Source organism: Cebus imitator, unplaced genomic scaffold, assembly GCF_001604975.1.
Source record: "Cebus imitator isolate Cc_AM_T3 unplaced genomic scaffold, Cebus_imitator-1.0 Scaffold381, whole genome shotgun sequence".
Classification (NCBI taxonomy): domain Eukaryota; kingdom Metazoa; phylum Chordata; class Mammalia; order Primates; family Cebidae; genus Cebus; species Cebus imitator.
The window spans coordinates 152,754-170,135 of record NW_016107696.1 but is presented as its reverse complement, the minus strand read 5'-3'; the positions used below and the strand labels follow the sequence as shown (position 1 = coordinate 170,135).

The 17,382-nt window shown below is 40.4% G+C and overlaps 1 protein-coding gene across 1 annotated transcript in view; it reads left to right on the top strand.

Moving 5' to 3' along the window:
* CADPS2 (calcium dependent secretion activator 2) overlaps window positions 1–17,382 on the top strand; it is a 355,227-nt gene that overhangs the window by 190,819 nt on the left and 147,026 nt on the right. The window contains exon 3 of the mRNA XM_017507634.2: window positions 16,357–16,689. Coding sequence (XP_017363123.1) covers window positions 16,357–16,689 — 333 coding nt within the window. The remainder of the gene's footprint in view (window positions 1–16,356; window positions 16,690–17,382) is intronic.

Sequence of the window (17,382 nt, the reverse complement as noted above, 5' to 3'; positions counted from 1 at the left end):
AGTAGCACAGAAGTAAGGATGAGGTAAATAGAATTCCATAATTGAAGTTGGAATGCTGTGAAGCTGTAAGACAACAGGGGAATTCTTTTTTTTTCCCCAGATATTAAACGTAAACCATTTTAAGGATTTATTCAACATTAGATATATTATGAGACTTCAAAAGCAATACACTAGGCTGGGCGCAGTGGGTCATGCCTGTTATCCTAGCACTTTGGGAGGCTGAGGGTGGTGGATTGCCTGAACTCAGGAGGCCGAGACCAGCCTGGGCCGTGTAGTGAAACCCCACCTCTACTAAAATACAAATAAATTAGCCAGGCATGGCAGCATGCACCTGTAGTCCCAGCTACACAGGAGGCTGAGGCAGGAGAATTGCTAGAACCCGGGAGGTGGAAGGTGCAGTGAGCCAAGATCATTCCGCTGCACTCCAGCCTGAGTGGCAGAGTGAAATTCCATCTGAAAAACAAAAAAGTAAAAGCAATACACTAAAGTTTTAAGATTTATTTTCTTTATTATTACAGTGAGGGCAAAACAAAGAAAGCATTTTCTTTATAGAATAGATGGAACAAGGTAGCCCAAACAAGAAACATTCAGACTTTTCCATCACACTGAAACACACTGAATGAAGGTGGAAGAGATGGCTTAGGCTGAAGATAGGGGCTTTGGAAAGCTGGTATCTTCTTTGACCTTGTGTCTATAAACATAGAACCTTTTCTCTAGAAATGCATATTTGCCATGCCATTGCTCCCTTTCCCACGATGCATGATTTTTCTTCCCCTTCAGGGTCTCAGTCTTTGCTGCAGTGTCATACAGATTGGAAGCCCGAGTAGAGTGCAGTGATCTTTGCGTTTATGCACGTGGCTTGGTAAATCTTCACTTTGTCTCATAATTACAAGGCTAAGGAGAACTTGCTATTGGCTTAGAGAAATTTAAGCTAAGCATTTGCTTGGGAAATACCTAGGAAGAAAGACTCAAAGGTCTGTTATTAGCTGATATTAGAAGAAAAACACTTTAGAGAGACTTCATAATATTGATGATGGTAATATGATATGTACATATTTTTTTTTTCTTTATACTTTTCAAAGCACATTTGTGTATTTGTTAACGCTTATTAGGGTATAGATTCATTTCAGTTCTTAAAACAGGATGTAAGGAGGCATGGGCAGTTCAGGGCTTTATATCTGGTGTAAGGGTTTTTTTTTTTTTTTTTTTTTTTTTTTTTTTTTTTTTTTTTTTTTTTTTTTTTTTTTTTTTTTTGAGACAGAGTCTCACTCTGTTGTCCGTGCTGGAGTGCAGTGGCATGATCTCGGCTCATGACAACCTCTGCCTCTTGGTTTCAAGTGATTCTCCTGCCTCAGCTTCTCGAGTAGCTGGGATTACAGGCATACACCACCACACCCGGCTAATTTTTATATTTTTTGTAGAGATGGGTTTTTGCCATGTTGGCCAGGCTGGTCTTGATCTTGTGACCTCACATGATCTGCCCACCTTGGCCTCCAGAAGTGCTGGGATTACAGGTGTTAGCCACCATGCCTGGCCTGGCCTAAGGGATTTAGATTTAATATGAGGGCTTTAGATTAATTATAAGGGATTTAGATTAGTTGGAAGGGTCTTTTGAAAGCAACTGTATCCTAGTTTATAGATAAGGGTCTAGAGGTATTTCTTACCAAAATTTATTTTTTAGATAAAATAATTTGCTATCAATTTTAAGTTGTGATTCTTCGTATTTGATAGGTAAAGGAATGGATTGGCTTAACTAATGTTTTTCATGTCTTTGGAATTCATGGATCAGTAAATAAAAATGGTGGTCAGATATTGCACTTTTTTGTATGTCAAGAAAGGTAATTAACCATTACAACAACAATAAAACTGCCTTTGCAAAGATTATGACAGAGAAATCTAACATAGCTGACTCTATCTTGCTTCTAGCCTCATAGGCTGGCTGTCTTTGTTCATTCCTATGCATAGGCCAAGCTAACCATGGGAATGATTTAGTTTATAACTTAACTTGGAAGCAAAGATGATAATAAACCCAAAACTAAACCCCTTCTTGCTCAGGGACCAAAAACCATCTTTGTAAAACTAATGAAAGTCCACAAGATTAGGATTGTGGGAGGGGCCTGAGTTGGGCTAAAATGTAGGTTTAGTTTCTGTAATCCCTATCCGCTCTGTAATCCTATGGCCAGAGGTCACAAGATTTGTGACTTCCCCAGTTGCTTCTATAGATAACATCACTTTGCAGAACCTAAGATTGGCCTTTTGAGGTATGTTTCACATTTTGCATTTGTGACCACCAACTAAATCCGCCCAGACCCACAGTAGTGGTGCATCCCATCCTGTAGCCCCTACCCGGAGGCTAAGTGCAGGAGGACCGTTTTCCATGCCCCTGTGATTTCATCTCTAAGCAGTCAACATTTCCCATTCCCCAAACCTTCGGCCACCAAATTATCCTTAAAAAAGCCCCTAAACTCCAAGCCTTTAAGAGATTAATTCAAGTAATAACTCCATCTTCTGCGTGGCCAGCCTTACATTAATAAAACTCTTTCTCTATTGCACAGTCTCAGTGAATTGGTTTTGTCTGTGCAGCCATGTGGGAAGAATCCTTTGGATGAATATAACAAAACCACACATTTACTGTTAATAACATTGTATTATAAAAAGTGACTTCTTGTACCTATAGTTTCAGCTTTTAGAATATTTAATAAAGTTAGCTTTATTAAAATTTACTTTGAAATCCTTGTGTTTGTTTTTTTTCCACTTTGAATTCATGAAAGCTTCATCCCACACTGGTCAACACACCAACCTTTGGATTCAATAACTTTCCAAAGTTCGTTGCTATAAGGACTTGATGATTTCTTTTAAAATTCGAGTATCTAGCCAGGTGTTGTGGCTTATGCCCATAATCCCAGCATTTTGGGATAAGATGATGCTAAAAGAAAAAAAAAAAAATTGAGTATCTAATGATACTAGACACTACAGAGGTTTTAAAGGTGCGGTTTGCAGTGTAAACAAGAGAGAGGTACAATGATGTATCACAGGACAGCAGTGTTTTATATATTTTATACAGAGCATGGGGAAGTGTTAAGATGGCTTAGAATAGAGAAATACCATCAAGCTGTGGAATGCTTGGCAAAGAGGTGAACAGGAGCATTCTCCCTCCTAATCCTTACTAATTCATTTACTGCTTGGCCCTTCCAGCTCAGTCGAATGAACCATAAATTGATAAATTTTCATACTTGATTGCATGACGGTGAAGAGGGGAGCTCTAGAGCGAGACTGGACTTAAATCTTGACTCTTCCACACTCTGGCTGTATGATCTTGGCCATGTCTGTTTACCTCTGTATGCTGGTTTGTTTGTTTGTTTACCTTTTAGATAGACACTAGCACCTTCTTTATGCAGTTGTGAGGGTTAATACACTTGAAGTCACTAAAATAAATTTTAGCTATTTTCAAAATGTGATTTTTATCATGTGACTCTCTGCCTTAAATATTGATGGCATTCCATGCTCCTGGAATAAAGACCAGAGCACTTTCCAGGCCTGACAAAGCCCACCCATCCTCCTCAGGCACCTCCCATTCCACTGTACTCTCGGGCCCTCCACTGCAGCTCAGGAAGCTGCCTTAAGGCCACCTTAGATAGGCTGTGTTCCTTCCACCCACTGTCCCCTGGCTTCTTGGTTCCTTTTTATTTGAAAACACTTTGTCTTCAGATTTCTAATCACCTTCTCAGGGAAGCCATAATGACCTCTTCAGCTAGATTCAAATTTTGTTACGAACTCTTCTGGCACCAGAAATTCTCACTAATATTTATCCAACCACAGGCATATCAGCTTGTATAACCGTTTGTTTGCCCCGCTGTAAGCTGTAGGAAGGCAGCAAACTCTTGTCATTTTGCTTATGACATCTGATCACATTGCCTGGCATTTTGGTTTGTCTTGGTAAACATTTATTGAACAAGTGGATAAGCTGTGGGGGTGGGAATGTATTCATTGTGGAGGGCTACACAAATATGCCCCTTTAATGGAACAGAAAATATGTTCTTGAGAACAATGGAAGAGAAGGCTGGAAAGGTAGGTTGAGGGAGACTTGGATGGATAAAGAGCCTGGCACATAACAGTGCCAGCAAAGAATCCATTGACTGGCTTTGGGCATTCAAAGTAACCTGAAAAAAAAAAATACTGTCACCAAGCACTTAAAGTCCATGGAATGGATCTCGTCCCATGTAAATGATGGTTCAGTTCACGGTCTGGAGAGGTTTCTCCACGGTAATCTGGATGTGCCTCTGCGTTGACCCCATGTCCTTCCTGTACAGTACCTCCAGGATGTGGCTGAGCAGCTAACAGCAGGCTTCCAGATCCTCTTGTCTCTCCAGATGGCCCTTGAGCTGATGGGTCATCATGGGAAGCAGGATCTCTCTGTAGTCATGGTGTTTGAAGTGCATATTTAACTAGGGCTGACAGCATTCTTCTTCAAATGCTGTATGAACATAAGTTATCATATTGCAGTGTAGTGAGCAGTCATGATACAGCCTGGTATATAAAATATCCTCATTTTCCAAATGAATGTCCAAGTTGAAGGGTAAGCAAACCAACTTTAAAGGCAGAAACATTTGGCTCTTGTTTTCTCACTACTAGTAGCAAAAGACATGTATTTTCTGCTAAGTCCTCATTCTTTTGGCAGTCTCCATAGTGTTTGCATTTAAGGTGCCATTAATAAAATTTTATGAAGGACCCTAAAAAGTAATTGAGATAGTTCACCTTAGTTATTATATTGTCTACTCTAATGTATTGTAGGTATTTCTCTTAAAGAGAGTAATCAGGTAGGAACCTATTCTTTTTTTTTCCCAATAATTTTTTGATAATTTAGTCCATCAAGTTTCGGACCATGGTGTCTTTTTCCAGGGTTTACTGCTCTCCTCCCCACCCTCTTACCTTAAGTTTGTTTCCTTAGGTAAAAGATGCATGAGTAGGTCTTGTTTCTTGCTATATATATATATTTTTGATGTTCAAGAGGTTATAGTTTCTTTCTTTTTTTTCTTTGGGTTCTGGGGTGCATGTGCAGAATGTACAGATTTGTTGCATGGGTGTCCATGGGCCATGGTGGTTTGTTGCACCTGTCAACCCATCATTTAAATTTTTAAGCCCTGCATGCATTGGGTTTTTGTCCTAATGCTCTCCCTCCCATTGCCCCCCACACCCCTAACAGGCCCCAGTGTGTGTTGTTCCCCTCCCTGTGTACATGTGTTCTCGTTGTTCAGCTCCCACTTAGGAGTGAGAATGTGTGGTGTTTGGTTTTCTGGTCCTGTGTTGGTTTGCTGGGAATGATGGCTTCCGGCTTCATCCACGTTGCTGCAGAGGGCACGACCTCATTCTTTTTTGTGGCTGCATGCTATTCCATGGTGTATATATGTGCCACATTTTCTTTATTCAGACACATGCACACATATGTTTATTGCAGCACTATTTACAACAGGAAAGACATGGAACCAACCCAAATGCCCATCAATGATAGACTGGATAATATTTTTAAAAATTTAGTACATATTATAATTTAACTCACCTTGATGGATGACCTTTCCAAAAAAAATAACTTGAAATGAAAGGAGAGAATGTCCCTTTGGAGGTTTCACTTCAATCAGAGACGGCACACTGGTCTTTCCTGGTACATGACCATTGTTCTCTCTGAACATCTCGGGCGTGAACAGGGAGGCAAAGTGTGTCCTCTTGGACAGCATAGTCAGAATGGAGCACTGGGCTTCTTTGTGTTTCTGTGTGTGGTGTCATCACAGAAGACTCTGTTTTGTGTGAGTCACAGACAAGTCCCGCAGATGGACAAGTGCTACCTTAATGTGTTTCCATCCAGTAAAACAGTTCATGTCTTGGAGCTTCAGCACATGCGAGGTTCAGATTTTCCTTTTTAAAGTATATCTCTTTTAAGTTTGTATTACAACATGTACGAATCAGGAAATGAAATGTTTCTGTGTAAAATAATACTGGTATTTACATACTGGAAAACCAAAAATTATTTTATTTCTAGTGAGACTAAACTTCACCACAGTTAACAAAGCTTCATGAATTGATAACAACTGAAAAATAGTTTTAAAAACTATATCACTGTTTCTCCAAGGACAGCATAGGTTATGGAAATTATGAGACAGTATAATATTTGGCATTATTAAGGAGAAAAAGGCATGTTTTGTATGTGGGACTCTTGTACTTTTCCCAACGTTTTGTTGGCTGATCACATGCTGGCAGCCTTCCCAGAAACATCTCATAGCCACAATGATTTGGCAAGCAGATAATCTTTTTCTCATCATTATAAAATCCTTTTAAATCAAAGAAATAATGCGTGGTTCAAATCAACAGCAATGTGTGAACAATAAGGGCTTCCATGGAAAAGGATGTTTGAAGCCTTGTTTGGACAGCTGGGCAGACTTACCCTTGGCAGATATAGTTTCTTGTTATAGTAATCACATTTCACTTTTGTTATTAGTTCACCATGACTTTGTTAAGATATTCGGTGACTTCTTTGGCATATAAGCTGAGCAGATGAATGGGAAGAGTGGCAGTTGGTGGTGCTCAGATGGAAGGATATATGTCAGCTAAAATTCACTGAAATGTAAACAAATGTAACATACATAGTATGTCAGTTTTCCGACGTGAGGTTCCTAACCCCCACACTGAATAAGTTGTGTGCTCAGGGGCATTTCATAAGAAAGCCACTGGTTGATAATTCCACCGGTGTTGGCCAGCACCCAGCAGGACATCTGGCTGCCAGAGGTGCACTTTGCTGGGCGGAGGAATGGGAGAGAAAGATAGTAAAGGAGTAGAGTTTTTAGAGTCCCAAAGCCCAGGATTCAGTCTCTATTCTCCCCGTAGTTGTGTGACCTGGAGCCAGTTGCTTATCTCCTCAGCTTAAACCACTTAAGCTTTAAAAGAGAATGGTGTTGGAGAGGGTACTGGGAGATTATGAGGAGTAAAAGAGATAATATAGGAAGAGCTCTAGGGAGACAGAATATCTGCCCCTTGGTGAGTTTGTCAGTGTAAGGAGTTGCCATGGCAGCTTCGACACCAGTATGGTACCCTGCTGGTACTCCAGGCAGACCTTCATTGAAGATCCTGGGTCCCACAGCAGAAAGTTGGAGGGTGACCACTGATGCCTGGAGACCAGCTCTGGAACCAATTTCCACATGTAGCCACACTTTACCTGCCTTTAACTTGGTAACTATTGTTATGAAAGGATGGAGGATTAAGATATTTTATATTTAGTGAGATTAAACCCATCATTGTGAGTTTCATAATTGATAAGCCTGAAGGATTGTCTTAAACTCTATTATTATTTCTGTAAGAACACAGATTATAGGCAGTATTAGATAATATATTTATTAGACAGTATAATTTATTTTACTCACAAAACTAATCTCTCTCACTCCTCTGGGACATCACTCATTATGTTTCCGTCCCTCTGATATCTTTTCCTTCCCTTTTCATATGGACAAGGTCCATGTTTTTATACGTCTTTCCTATAGAGCATATAATAGGAAATTAGTAAACCTTACTGGTTCATTAATTATTTAAATTATGCAAGTACATGGATGGATTTTACAGCTTTAAAGTCTGCCCTAGTTTTGCTCACAATTCTGCCTTCCTTTCCACCACCCCTCTACTAAATACTCTCCAAAATAATCTTTCAACATGTCACTTCCTTCTTTAGTGTTTTCCATTGCCACCTGGATCAAATTACATCTCTGTACCTATCCTTTTTTGCTTATCCAGGGGTTCTTTATCACCATTCTGTGCTGTGAGCCCTGCTCTCCGGGCAGTTGATCAGCTGCTTCTCACAAGATTAGACTCACCCTTTTCCTCTTTCCTTTGCAACGTTCTTCTTCTCATTATTATTTTAATTTCTTTTTAAGGGACAGCCTTACTCTGTCAGCCAGGCTACAGTGCATGGTTCACTGCAGACTCAAACTCCTAGGCTCAAGTTACCCTTCCACCGCAGCTTCCCAATTAGCTGGGAGTACAGGCATGCACCAATGTACCTGGCTATTTGTAAATTTTTTTGTAGAGATGAGGTCTTGCTTTTTTGCCTAGGCTGGTCATGAACTCTTGGGCTCAAGTGATTCTCCCACCTTGGCCTCCCAAAGTGCTGGGATTCCAGGCATGAACCACCACAACCCAGCCCTTCCTCTGTGATGCTATTCATTTGATTTTTTCCTTCTGCAGTATTGTTCCCTCTTCCTGATTCATTAAATATTTAAATTTTACAAGTGCATGGATGGGGGAATCAAACAATTGGTTTAACCATCTGAACCACTCATTTACTCATCCAGTGGATATTTTCTGGGTGCTTGCTATCTGTGTACTTGGTCTAGTGCTCGGTACTACAGATAGAATGATGAATGAAACAGTCTGACTTCATGGAAGTTACTGTCCAATTAGTAAAGGAGATGGGAATTAAATTTTTCACTTAAATATTACAGTAACAGTGGGATCAGTATTTTAAAGAAAAAAGAGAAAAGGTCCTGTAACAGCATATGACACAGGATCCAGCTAAGCCTGGGTGACTGGGGAAGAAATTCCTGAGGAAGGGTCAACTGGGCAGAGATCTGAATGGTGACTAAGATAATTAGGGGATGGTGAGGTAGACAATGGGAGGTTTTAAAAAGGCCTGTGGGACTGGAGCGTGGAGATCCAACAAGGAAGAATATCTTGTGACGAAGCCAGAGAGGACATTTAGAACTTTTATGTATTTTTTATTTTTGGTACGGGATTTTACTGGTGGAGTGCAATAATGAGATCACAGCTCACTGCAGCTTTGTACTCCTGAGCTCATGGCTGGACACCGTGGCTCACACATGTAATCCCAGCACTTTGGGAGTCCGAGGCAGGTGTGTCACTTGAGGTCAGGAGTTTAAGACCAGCCTGATTAACATGGTGAAACCCTTTCTCTACTAAAAATACAAAAAAATTAGCCAGGCTTAGTGGCTTGTGGCTGTAATCCTAACTACTCAGGAGGCTGAGGCGAGAGAATCACTTGAGCCCGGGAGGCAGAGGTTGCAGTGAGCTGAGATGGCACCCACAACACTTCAGCCTGGGTAACAGAGTAAGCTCATACATTCCATCTCAAAAAAAAAAAAAAAAAAAAGGCTCCGAGGCTCAAGTGACCCACCTGCCTCAGCCTCCCAAGTGGCTGGGATGTGCCACCACACCTGACTAATTTTTAAATTTTTTTGTAGAGACAGGGTCTTGCCCATGCTGATCTCCAACTCCTGAGCTCAAGCGATCCTCCCACTTTGGCCTCCCGAAGTGCTAGGATACAGGCATGAGCCACTGTGCCCAGCCTTGTTTGAGACATTTTTGAAGTGGGACCTCAGAGGCCATGATGATGATTTTGGTGGAAGACCAATAAAAAATTTTAAGCTGGAGAAGAATTTAAATGATCAGTGTTTTAAAAAATATATATGCCAATTGAGAATAAGTTTGGAAAAAATGGTGGTAGGAATAGGGTGGTGGCTGCCAGAAAAACTTCTGAAGCAGAGAGACCCACTGCAAGCCTGTTTGCTGTCATCCATTGAGTCCCAGGGAAAGGGAAGGAGAGCTGTTGCGGGAGATGGAGAGGCAAAGAACGGCTTGAGAGGAATTGAGGGAACAGAATCAGCAGGGTGCGGGACAAGTTGTATGTTGGGAAATGTATAACATGGAGGATGTGAGGAGACAGGAATAATTTCCAGGCCCCTTGGGGATGGCAACTGGGATCTGACACTCGCTGAGATAGGCAAGCAGGAGGCAGAACAAATATTGGAAAAGTCACAAACTCTGAGACTTATTTAGAGTGCCAGTGGGACGTCTAAGGAAGATGTGAGGTGATAGTGGAGATCTAAATGTGGAGCTTAAGTGAGATTAAAGGTTGATGGATCAGGTTTCATGATGGCCTTCATTGTGACGTATGATATGTATGTATGTATGTATGATGTGGAAGGCCCCACACCTAATCAGCCGACTGAGAACAGAGGGCATATGCAGCCTTCTTATGATTGTGGTCCAGCCTTTCATTATCTTCTACACATAGGGCCAAGATAACAGGTCTTCATTTCTGCTTTAAGATCATTACTCTTCCTCCCTCATGCGAAAGCTCATTTCCTTCTAGAGCTCATACTTTTCAATTTATCACATCTAGACTTCCAGTTACTGGATATTTATCCATTCCCTGGCTCTTCTCCCACAGTCATCAGTATTATAGGACACCTGTGAGCGAGATGCCTGTATAATTCTCCTCTTTATCTCTGGAGATTTCAGTGTGTGGGATAATAATTAGTTTTTCTCAACAAAATTTTTTTTTTTTTTCCAAAGACAGGGTTCACTCTGTCACCCAGGTTGGAGTGCAGTGGTGTGATCATGGCTCACTGCAGCCTCCAACTTTTGAGATCAAGTGATCTTCCTACCTCAGTCTTCTGTGTATCTAGAACCACAGGCACATGCCACCACACCTGGCTAATTTTTTCTATTTTTGATAGAGCAGGGTTTTGCTGTATTGGTCAGGGTGGTCTTGAACTTGTGAGCTCAAGCCATCTGCCCACTTTGGCCTGACAAAGTGCTAGGATTACAGGTACGAACTACTGTGCCTGGCCAACAAATCTTTATTAAGCTCCTACTAAGGGACACGCTCTGTGTTAGGTACTGGATTCATCAGCAAACAAAACAAAGTTTCTGCCAAGGTACTTAGCTTCTATTTTGGCTGGGGGATGGACAATAAATGCATGCCAGAAGATGCTATATGCGAAAACAAAAAAACAGAACAAGATGAAAGGGTAAAGTAGATGAATGAGGTGGTGGGGGAATACAGGGCTTCCTCTAAGGAGATGACTGTGCTGAGACCCAAATAAAGTAAGAGAGTAAGCCATGAGGATATAGGAGTGTATTATCTACTGCATTGTAACAAATTATCCTAACACTTAGTAGCTCAGAACAATAAACACGTATTATTTCACCATTTCGCAGGATTAGGAGTCTGGGAGCAGCTTAGCTGGGTGTTTCTGCCTAGAGTCTCTCAAGCTGTCTGCCAAGACTGTGGTCATCTTAAGTCTTGATTGAGACTGAGTAATTTGCTTTCAAGCTTACTGACATGGATCTTGCAGACTTTCATTCACTGAGGGCCTCAGTTCCTTGCCTCATGGCAGCTTACTTCCCATAAGGCAAGTGATGAGGGAGAAAGAAAGCAAGAGAGTGCCACAGTCCCAGTCTTTTATAACCTAATCACAGAATTGGCATACCATTCCTTATTTTTCTGTCTTCTGTACTTCCCAGTGCTTCCCTTTACTGACTTGTCATCTCCATTGTTTGAATGTGATTTTCCAGACTAGCTTTTGCTATCCGTTCTCCCATTTCCTTTTTTATTAAAGCATTCTAAGAGAACAGTTTACATCTGCTGTCTTAGTGTTATGGTGCCTTGTCCTCTCCTCCCTCTACTGCTGCTGGCTTCTGCTCTTCACCACTCCAGTAAATCTTGTGTGTCAGAAAGACCTGGTGGTGATAAAAACCAATAAATCTCTCTTCATTTACCTGATTTCTCTCGTGGCACTTGGTAATTCTGTCTTTCTCTATCTCTGTCTCTCTCTGATGATGAGATGGACAATGGGAGGTTTTTAAAAGGCCTGTGGGACTCTCTTGTCTTTACTGAAACTGTCTGTCTGTCTCGTCCTGAAACCATCATCTCCCTTGACTGCTAGTAAATCCATATTCTTTCTTCTACTCTGACACCACCAACCTGCCCTGGATTCAGTTCCTTTGCCAAATTTTAAAATATAGGCATTTCATAAGGTTTTGTCTTGACTTTTTCTGTTTTTTTTTTTTTTGTTGTTGTTGTTGTTGTTTGTTTGTTTTTGCCATGCTTTGCCTTTAAAGCTGACCTGTACCAAAACTAAACTGATTTTACATGACTCTGCCAACACTCATTACCATATACAAATGCACACACATGGGCTTCCACCTATGTTCCTTACTTTTTGTTACTGGAATCTAGATACCCCAGTTAAAAAAAAAATGGAATTTTCCAATTTTCCCTGTCTTATATTTTTACATCTTGTAAATTACCAAGATACATTCATTCTGTCTCCCAAATCCTTCTTAACTCACCTTTCTCTCTAGCATAGTCCTAGCCCTTATTGTTTTCCACCAGGTCTATTGTGTTCATCTGATAACTCATGTCCCAGTGTCTGCTCTGGTCACTCATTGTCTACCCTTGTTGTTGCCACCAGTTGCCTAACACATGCTTCTTACCATTTTATCACCTCTGCTACCCAGCTACCCTTGATCTCTGCACCTCCAGATAGAGCCCAGAGTCCTGCCTTCCCTCACATGGCCCGCACCCTCATAGTGAATGTCCCTGCTAGTATGCAAGTCTTAACATTTCCCTCAAAAGGCCTTGCTATGTTATTCTTTTGTGCTTTATTGCTGTTGTTATTTTATTTTCTTTTTCCTGAAGTATTCTTTGTTTCTCTCTATCCCCCTTACACGTCTCATGAGTTGTTCAAAACCTGTGTCCCTTTTCTCTGCCCTGTGATCTTCTCATCTCCCACTCTGACCCCCCAGCAGAGTTAATAACGTCTTTTCTTTTTCCTTTTCTCCCTCTGTGTGGGTTTCCATTGCTGCTGTCAGGCTATTATATTTTGTTGTGTATCCTGTCTCAGGTGGTGTGAGTGTTTAAGGGCAAGGCTCATTGTGCCCCCAACATTTAGCAGAATCCCTGAAATGTTGTTAGTACTTAGTAAATGTTGGTTAAATTACATATAATTGAACTGAGTATGGCTTCAGGTATGGTTTTGTAGGGGAAATGAATTCAAAATAAGATTCTTAGTGTCCTTGTTTCAAAAATGTGGTTTGGTTACTTGGTGGAATCTAGCTCTGACTCTGTTAGGCAGAAGAACTTGGAAAAAATAAAATGCCTGCCAACTTAGAGTATTAGAATTGAAGCAATTGAAAGGTTTTCTGAGGTCCCTCCTAAGACATTCATATTTCACTTTATATCTTGCTGGTCAAACTTTATACACATTACTAAATTTCTCAAAGTTGGTTGTTTTTATTTTGAATATTTTCCTATAGGGACAATGCTCCACTTTGTATCAGTTAGGGTACACTATAAAGACAGGGAAAACACAATAATTGAACATGGAATGCTTAATATAAACAATAACAAATTGTTTACTATGGGTAAATAAAACTCTAAAGAATATAGGAGTAGCAGAAATAGGGAGCCAAGTACCCAAAAAGGCACCACCCCCTCCACCCAGGGCTGGGATCCAGACCTCATTGGCGAACGTGTGTCATACTGCATGGCAGAGAAGTTCACCAAAGTGTTATAGTGAGACTTGCAGGGAATTGATGTTCTGGAGTTCTAGGGGGAAGCTGTCCACAGGGAGGTGCCACACTGCAGAACTCACTGGGAATCTGCCAGTGGGGACGGTGCACCAGAAGGCCATTCTCTGGGGTCTGGAGAAATGCTGCCCATGGTTGATGCCATGTGCCTTCAGGTAAGAAGAGAACCAGGAAGAAGACCCCCTTTTCTTCTAGTGTACGTCCTCTGGCACCCTCTATCAACATTGCTTAGAGTTGTGTTAGCCGACATAGGTAGGGCAATGGAAAGGTAGAACTGGAGCTGAAAAGCAACAGATTGACAACTGGCAAAGTCCATCCGTTTAACTACTGAGTTTCCCTGTGTTCCAACTTGAGTTACGACTATCGCCGAAATTAGGGTACAAATAGACCAAAAAACGTGTATATGTAATGTATAAGATCATATGTATAAATACTTTTAATATTTGTGAATATAATTTCAAATTGCATATAAATAATTCTTATGCAGCTTATAAATATCTAATTTATTTATGCTAAATGTCACTGCTCAGTGAGAGTGATTAGATGAGGTTGAGAAGGGAGATGGAGACCTGTCTTTGAGTTCTGAAGTAGTTCTTGTCATTCTTAGACAAAACATATTGTTAAACATCTCTATTTCATTGTCTTTGATATAGAAATATTTAAAGCACTATTCCTATACCTGTCACTTAAGAATGAATTTGTTTTGCCTTAAAAACATAAAAAATAAAACAGGGAGGCTTTTCAATAATAAGTAATTGAGCTAGAGCTGGTAAAGAAAGAGGAAGCTGGCAAAGAGTTATACACACAGAGGGTCCCTGATTTATGACAGTTCTGCTTATGGTTTTTCAGCTGCCATGGTAAAAAAGTGATATACACTCACTGGAAACCACATTTCGAGTGCCTATACAGCTGTTCTGCTTTTCATACTCAGTATAATATTTGACAAATTACACGAGATGTTCAATACTTTGTCATAAGGTAAACTTTGCATTAGATGATTTTGCCCAACTGTGGGCTAATGTAAGTGTTTTGAGCATGTTTCAGGTAGGTTAGGTGTATTAAATGCACTTCTGACATGATACTTTTAACTTAAGACAGGTTTATTGGGACATAACCTCACTGTAGTTTGAAGAGCATCTTATTTAACAACGCAGAATTTACTACCACTGTTTCAGTACATAAGTCAGTCAACCAAAATATTTGAGTTCCAGAAATCTTGTTGGCATTGAGCAAAGATAGGAAACAAGGAAAACAGTTTGTGTGAGTGATTTTAAGAGGGAGAACTAAAGTGGTGGGAGAAGGCTTGGGGTCAGATAGTTGAGCTTGCCTGTCAGTGGTTCAAGTGAGTCCACTTTGACTGTATCAAGCAGGTGTGCTTCCTGCCCCGTGCAGGCAGGAATTGTAGTGTGGTGCAAGCAGTGTGGTCATAACTTGGGAGTACTTTAGTATAATGAGTCAGTTCTTAGGGTAGCAGTTAAGGCCAGGCGTGGTGGCTCATGCCAGTAATCTTAGCACTTTGGAAGGCCAAAGCAAGAGGCTTGAGCCTAGGAGTTTGAGACCAGCCTGGGCCACATAGTGAGATCCCATATCTACAAAAATAATACAAAAACTAGCCAGGCATGATGGTGTGTGTTTGCAAGTCCCAGCTACCTGGGGGGGGCTGAGGTGGGAGGATAGCTTGAGCCTGGGATGTCAAGACTGTAGTGAGCTGTGATTATGTTACTGGGCTACAGCCTAGGCCAAAGAGTGAGACCCTGTCTCAAAAAAAAAAAAAAAAAAGGAAAAAGAAAAAGTTGACATGAATTTCTGTTCTGTAAGCTCAATAACAGCATATAATGTATGGAAGTGGTATTAAACTGTCCTGCAGGCTCTTCTGGGAGAGTCTTTTGACATTATAGAAAGAGGAAAGCAAGAATAAAAGCAGCCTTATATGACCCATAGAGGATTCTTAGGAATATTGACAACATAATAGATGTTTAATGAATCTTAACTGATACTTAGATTTATAACCTAGCAGAATGAAGAGATTTAAGGCCAACTCGTGTCTCTTTCCAATTATAACTTTATTATTGTACTTACCTTTACCCAACTCTTGCTACCTGTCTCATGAACATGTTACTCTATTGTTGTCATTGTTTTTATTTTATTTCTTTTCCAGTAGTAGTGGACAATTAGAAGTCACTTAGAGGTATTGCTTTTCAAGCCTCTATTCTTCCTAGTTATGATAAGTGTGTGAAAGTTGGGGAGGTGATAAAATCAGGGATGGGGACAGGTATATTCTAACCGCCCCCCCACAGCTGTTGGGCAATTTTGAGTAAAAATAACTTATGATAAATATTAACTTGGATACTAGACTTACCCTACTATTGGTCTTCAAGTCCACATTCAAATGATAGAGGATCCTCTCCCTGCTGAAAAACCAGCTAGAACTCTCAGACACAGGTAGGGATGTTGGGTTCATATCTGCAGTTGCTTTCCTAATCATCTTTTTTCTTTTTTGGCTTATAAGCAATGATCATTTATTTCTCATAGTTCCAGAGGCTTAGGCAGTACAAAATCAGGGCGTTAGCAGATTTGGTGTCTGTGAGGACCTTCTTCCTGATTCATAGACAGCTGTCCTTTCACTCTGTCCACATGTGGTGGGTGGAAGGCATGAGAGAGTTCTGGTATCTGTGTGTAAGAGCATGAATCACATTTATAAGGATGCCACTCCAAAGGATTCAATTGTAGAGGTGGCAGACATACAGGGTCAAAGCAAACCATCTTATAGGTTATTTTTTTACTGTATACTGTGTCTCCTAAACATTTTAACATTTTAGAGAGATTTGGGGCCACCATTATATTAATTACCATGTATTATAAAACATTTTGAATCATTGTGGAATATTTGGCTGAAATATTTGTAGAAGCTCTGGCTGGATTGCTGAAAGCAAGTGGTGTTAGTGTTCACACCTAATTGTAAATGGATTTTGTTTTGTTTTTCAGGTTTTTCTAAAGAGTGACCGAGTGGCCAGAATGGTTCAGAGTGGAGGGTGCTCTGCTAATGACTTCAGAGAAGTGTTTAAGAAAAACATAGAAAAACGTGTGCGGAGTTTGCCAGAAATAGACGGCTTGAGCAAAGAGACGGTCTTGAGCTCATGGATAGCCAAATATGATGCCATTTACAGGGGTGAAGAGGACTTGTGCAAACAGCCAAATAGGATGGCCCTGAGTGCAGTGTCTGAACTTATTCTGAGCAAGGAACAACTCTATGAAATGTTTCAGCAGATTCTGGGTATTAAAAAACTAGAACATCAGCTCCTTTATAATGCATGTCAGGTAAGTGGTCTATATTTTCCATTCCCCTGTCTGACTCCTGAAATGAACATGAAGTATTTACAAGCCTATGAAGTTGTACTTTACTTGCTATGATCACTTTACTGGGAAAATTGAGCAAAATTGAATTTTAGTAAATCACATAGTGATATGTGAGAGAAGTTTTGAAAGAAGTATTTGATAAGAATTTCAGTACTTCTTATCCAGTAAATAATTATCCCCTTGTGCCCTATATTAAGACGTCAGATCTGTGCCTTGGATATATGTGGACCATACCCTGTAGAGTAAAATGAAAATCATCTCCTATCTGAAGAAGCTTGACAATTTATAAAAAATAGGCATTTCTCACTGTAAAATAATCTTTTATAAATATATGATGCTGGTCTTCTGAGTTTCATGGAAATAATGAAATTTCAAATTGTTTAACTCACCCAGATAGAAATAAACTGTGGATGATTGTTGAACTACGTAATTTAAAGAGGTGACAGAGTTAATATTATATTTTCTCTTCAGTTGTTATTCTAGTCATACATATAAAATTGGGATAAAGGCAGGGCACAGTGGCTCACACCTGTAATCCCAGCACTTTGGGCATTGAGGCGGGTGGATCATGAGGTCAAGAGATGGAGACCATCCTGTCCAACATGGTGAAACCCCATTTCTACTAAAAATACAAAAATTAGCTGGGTGTGGTGG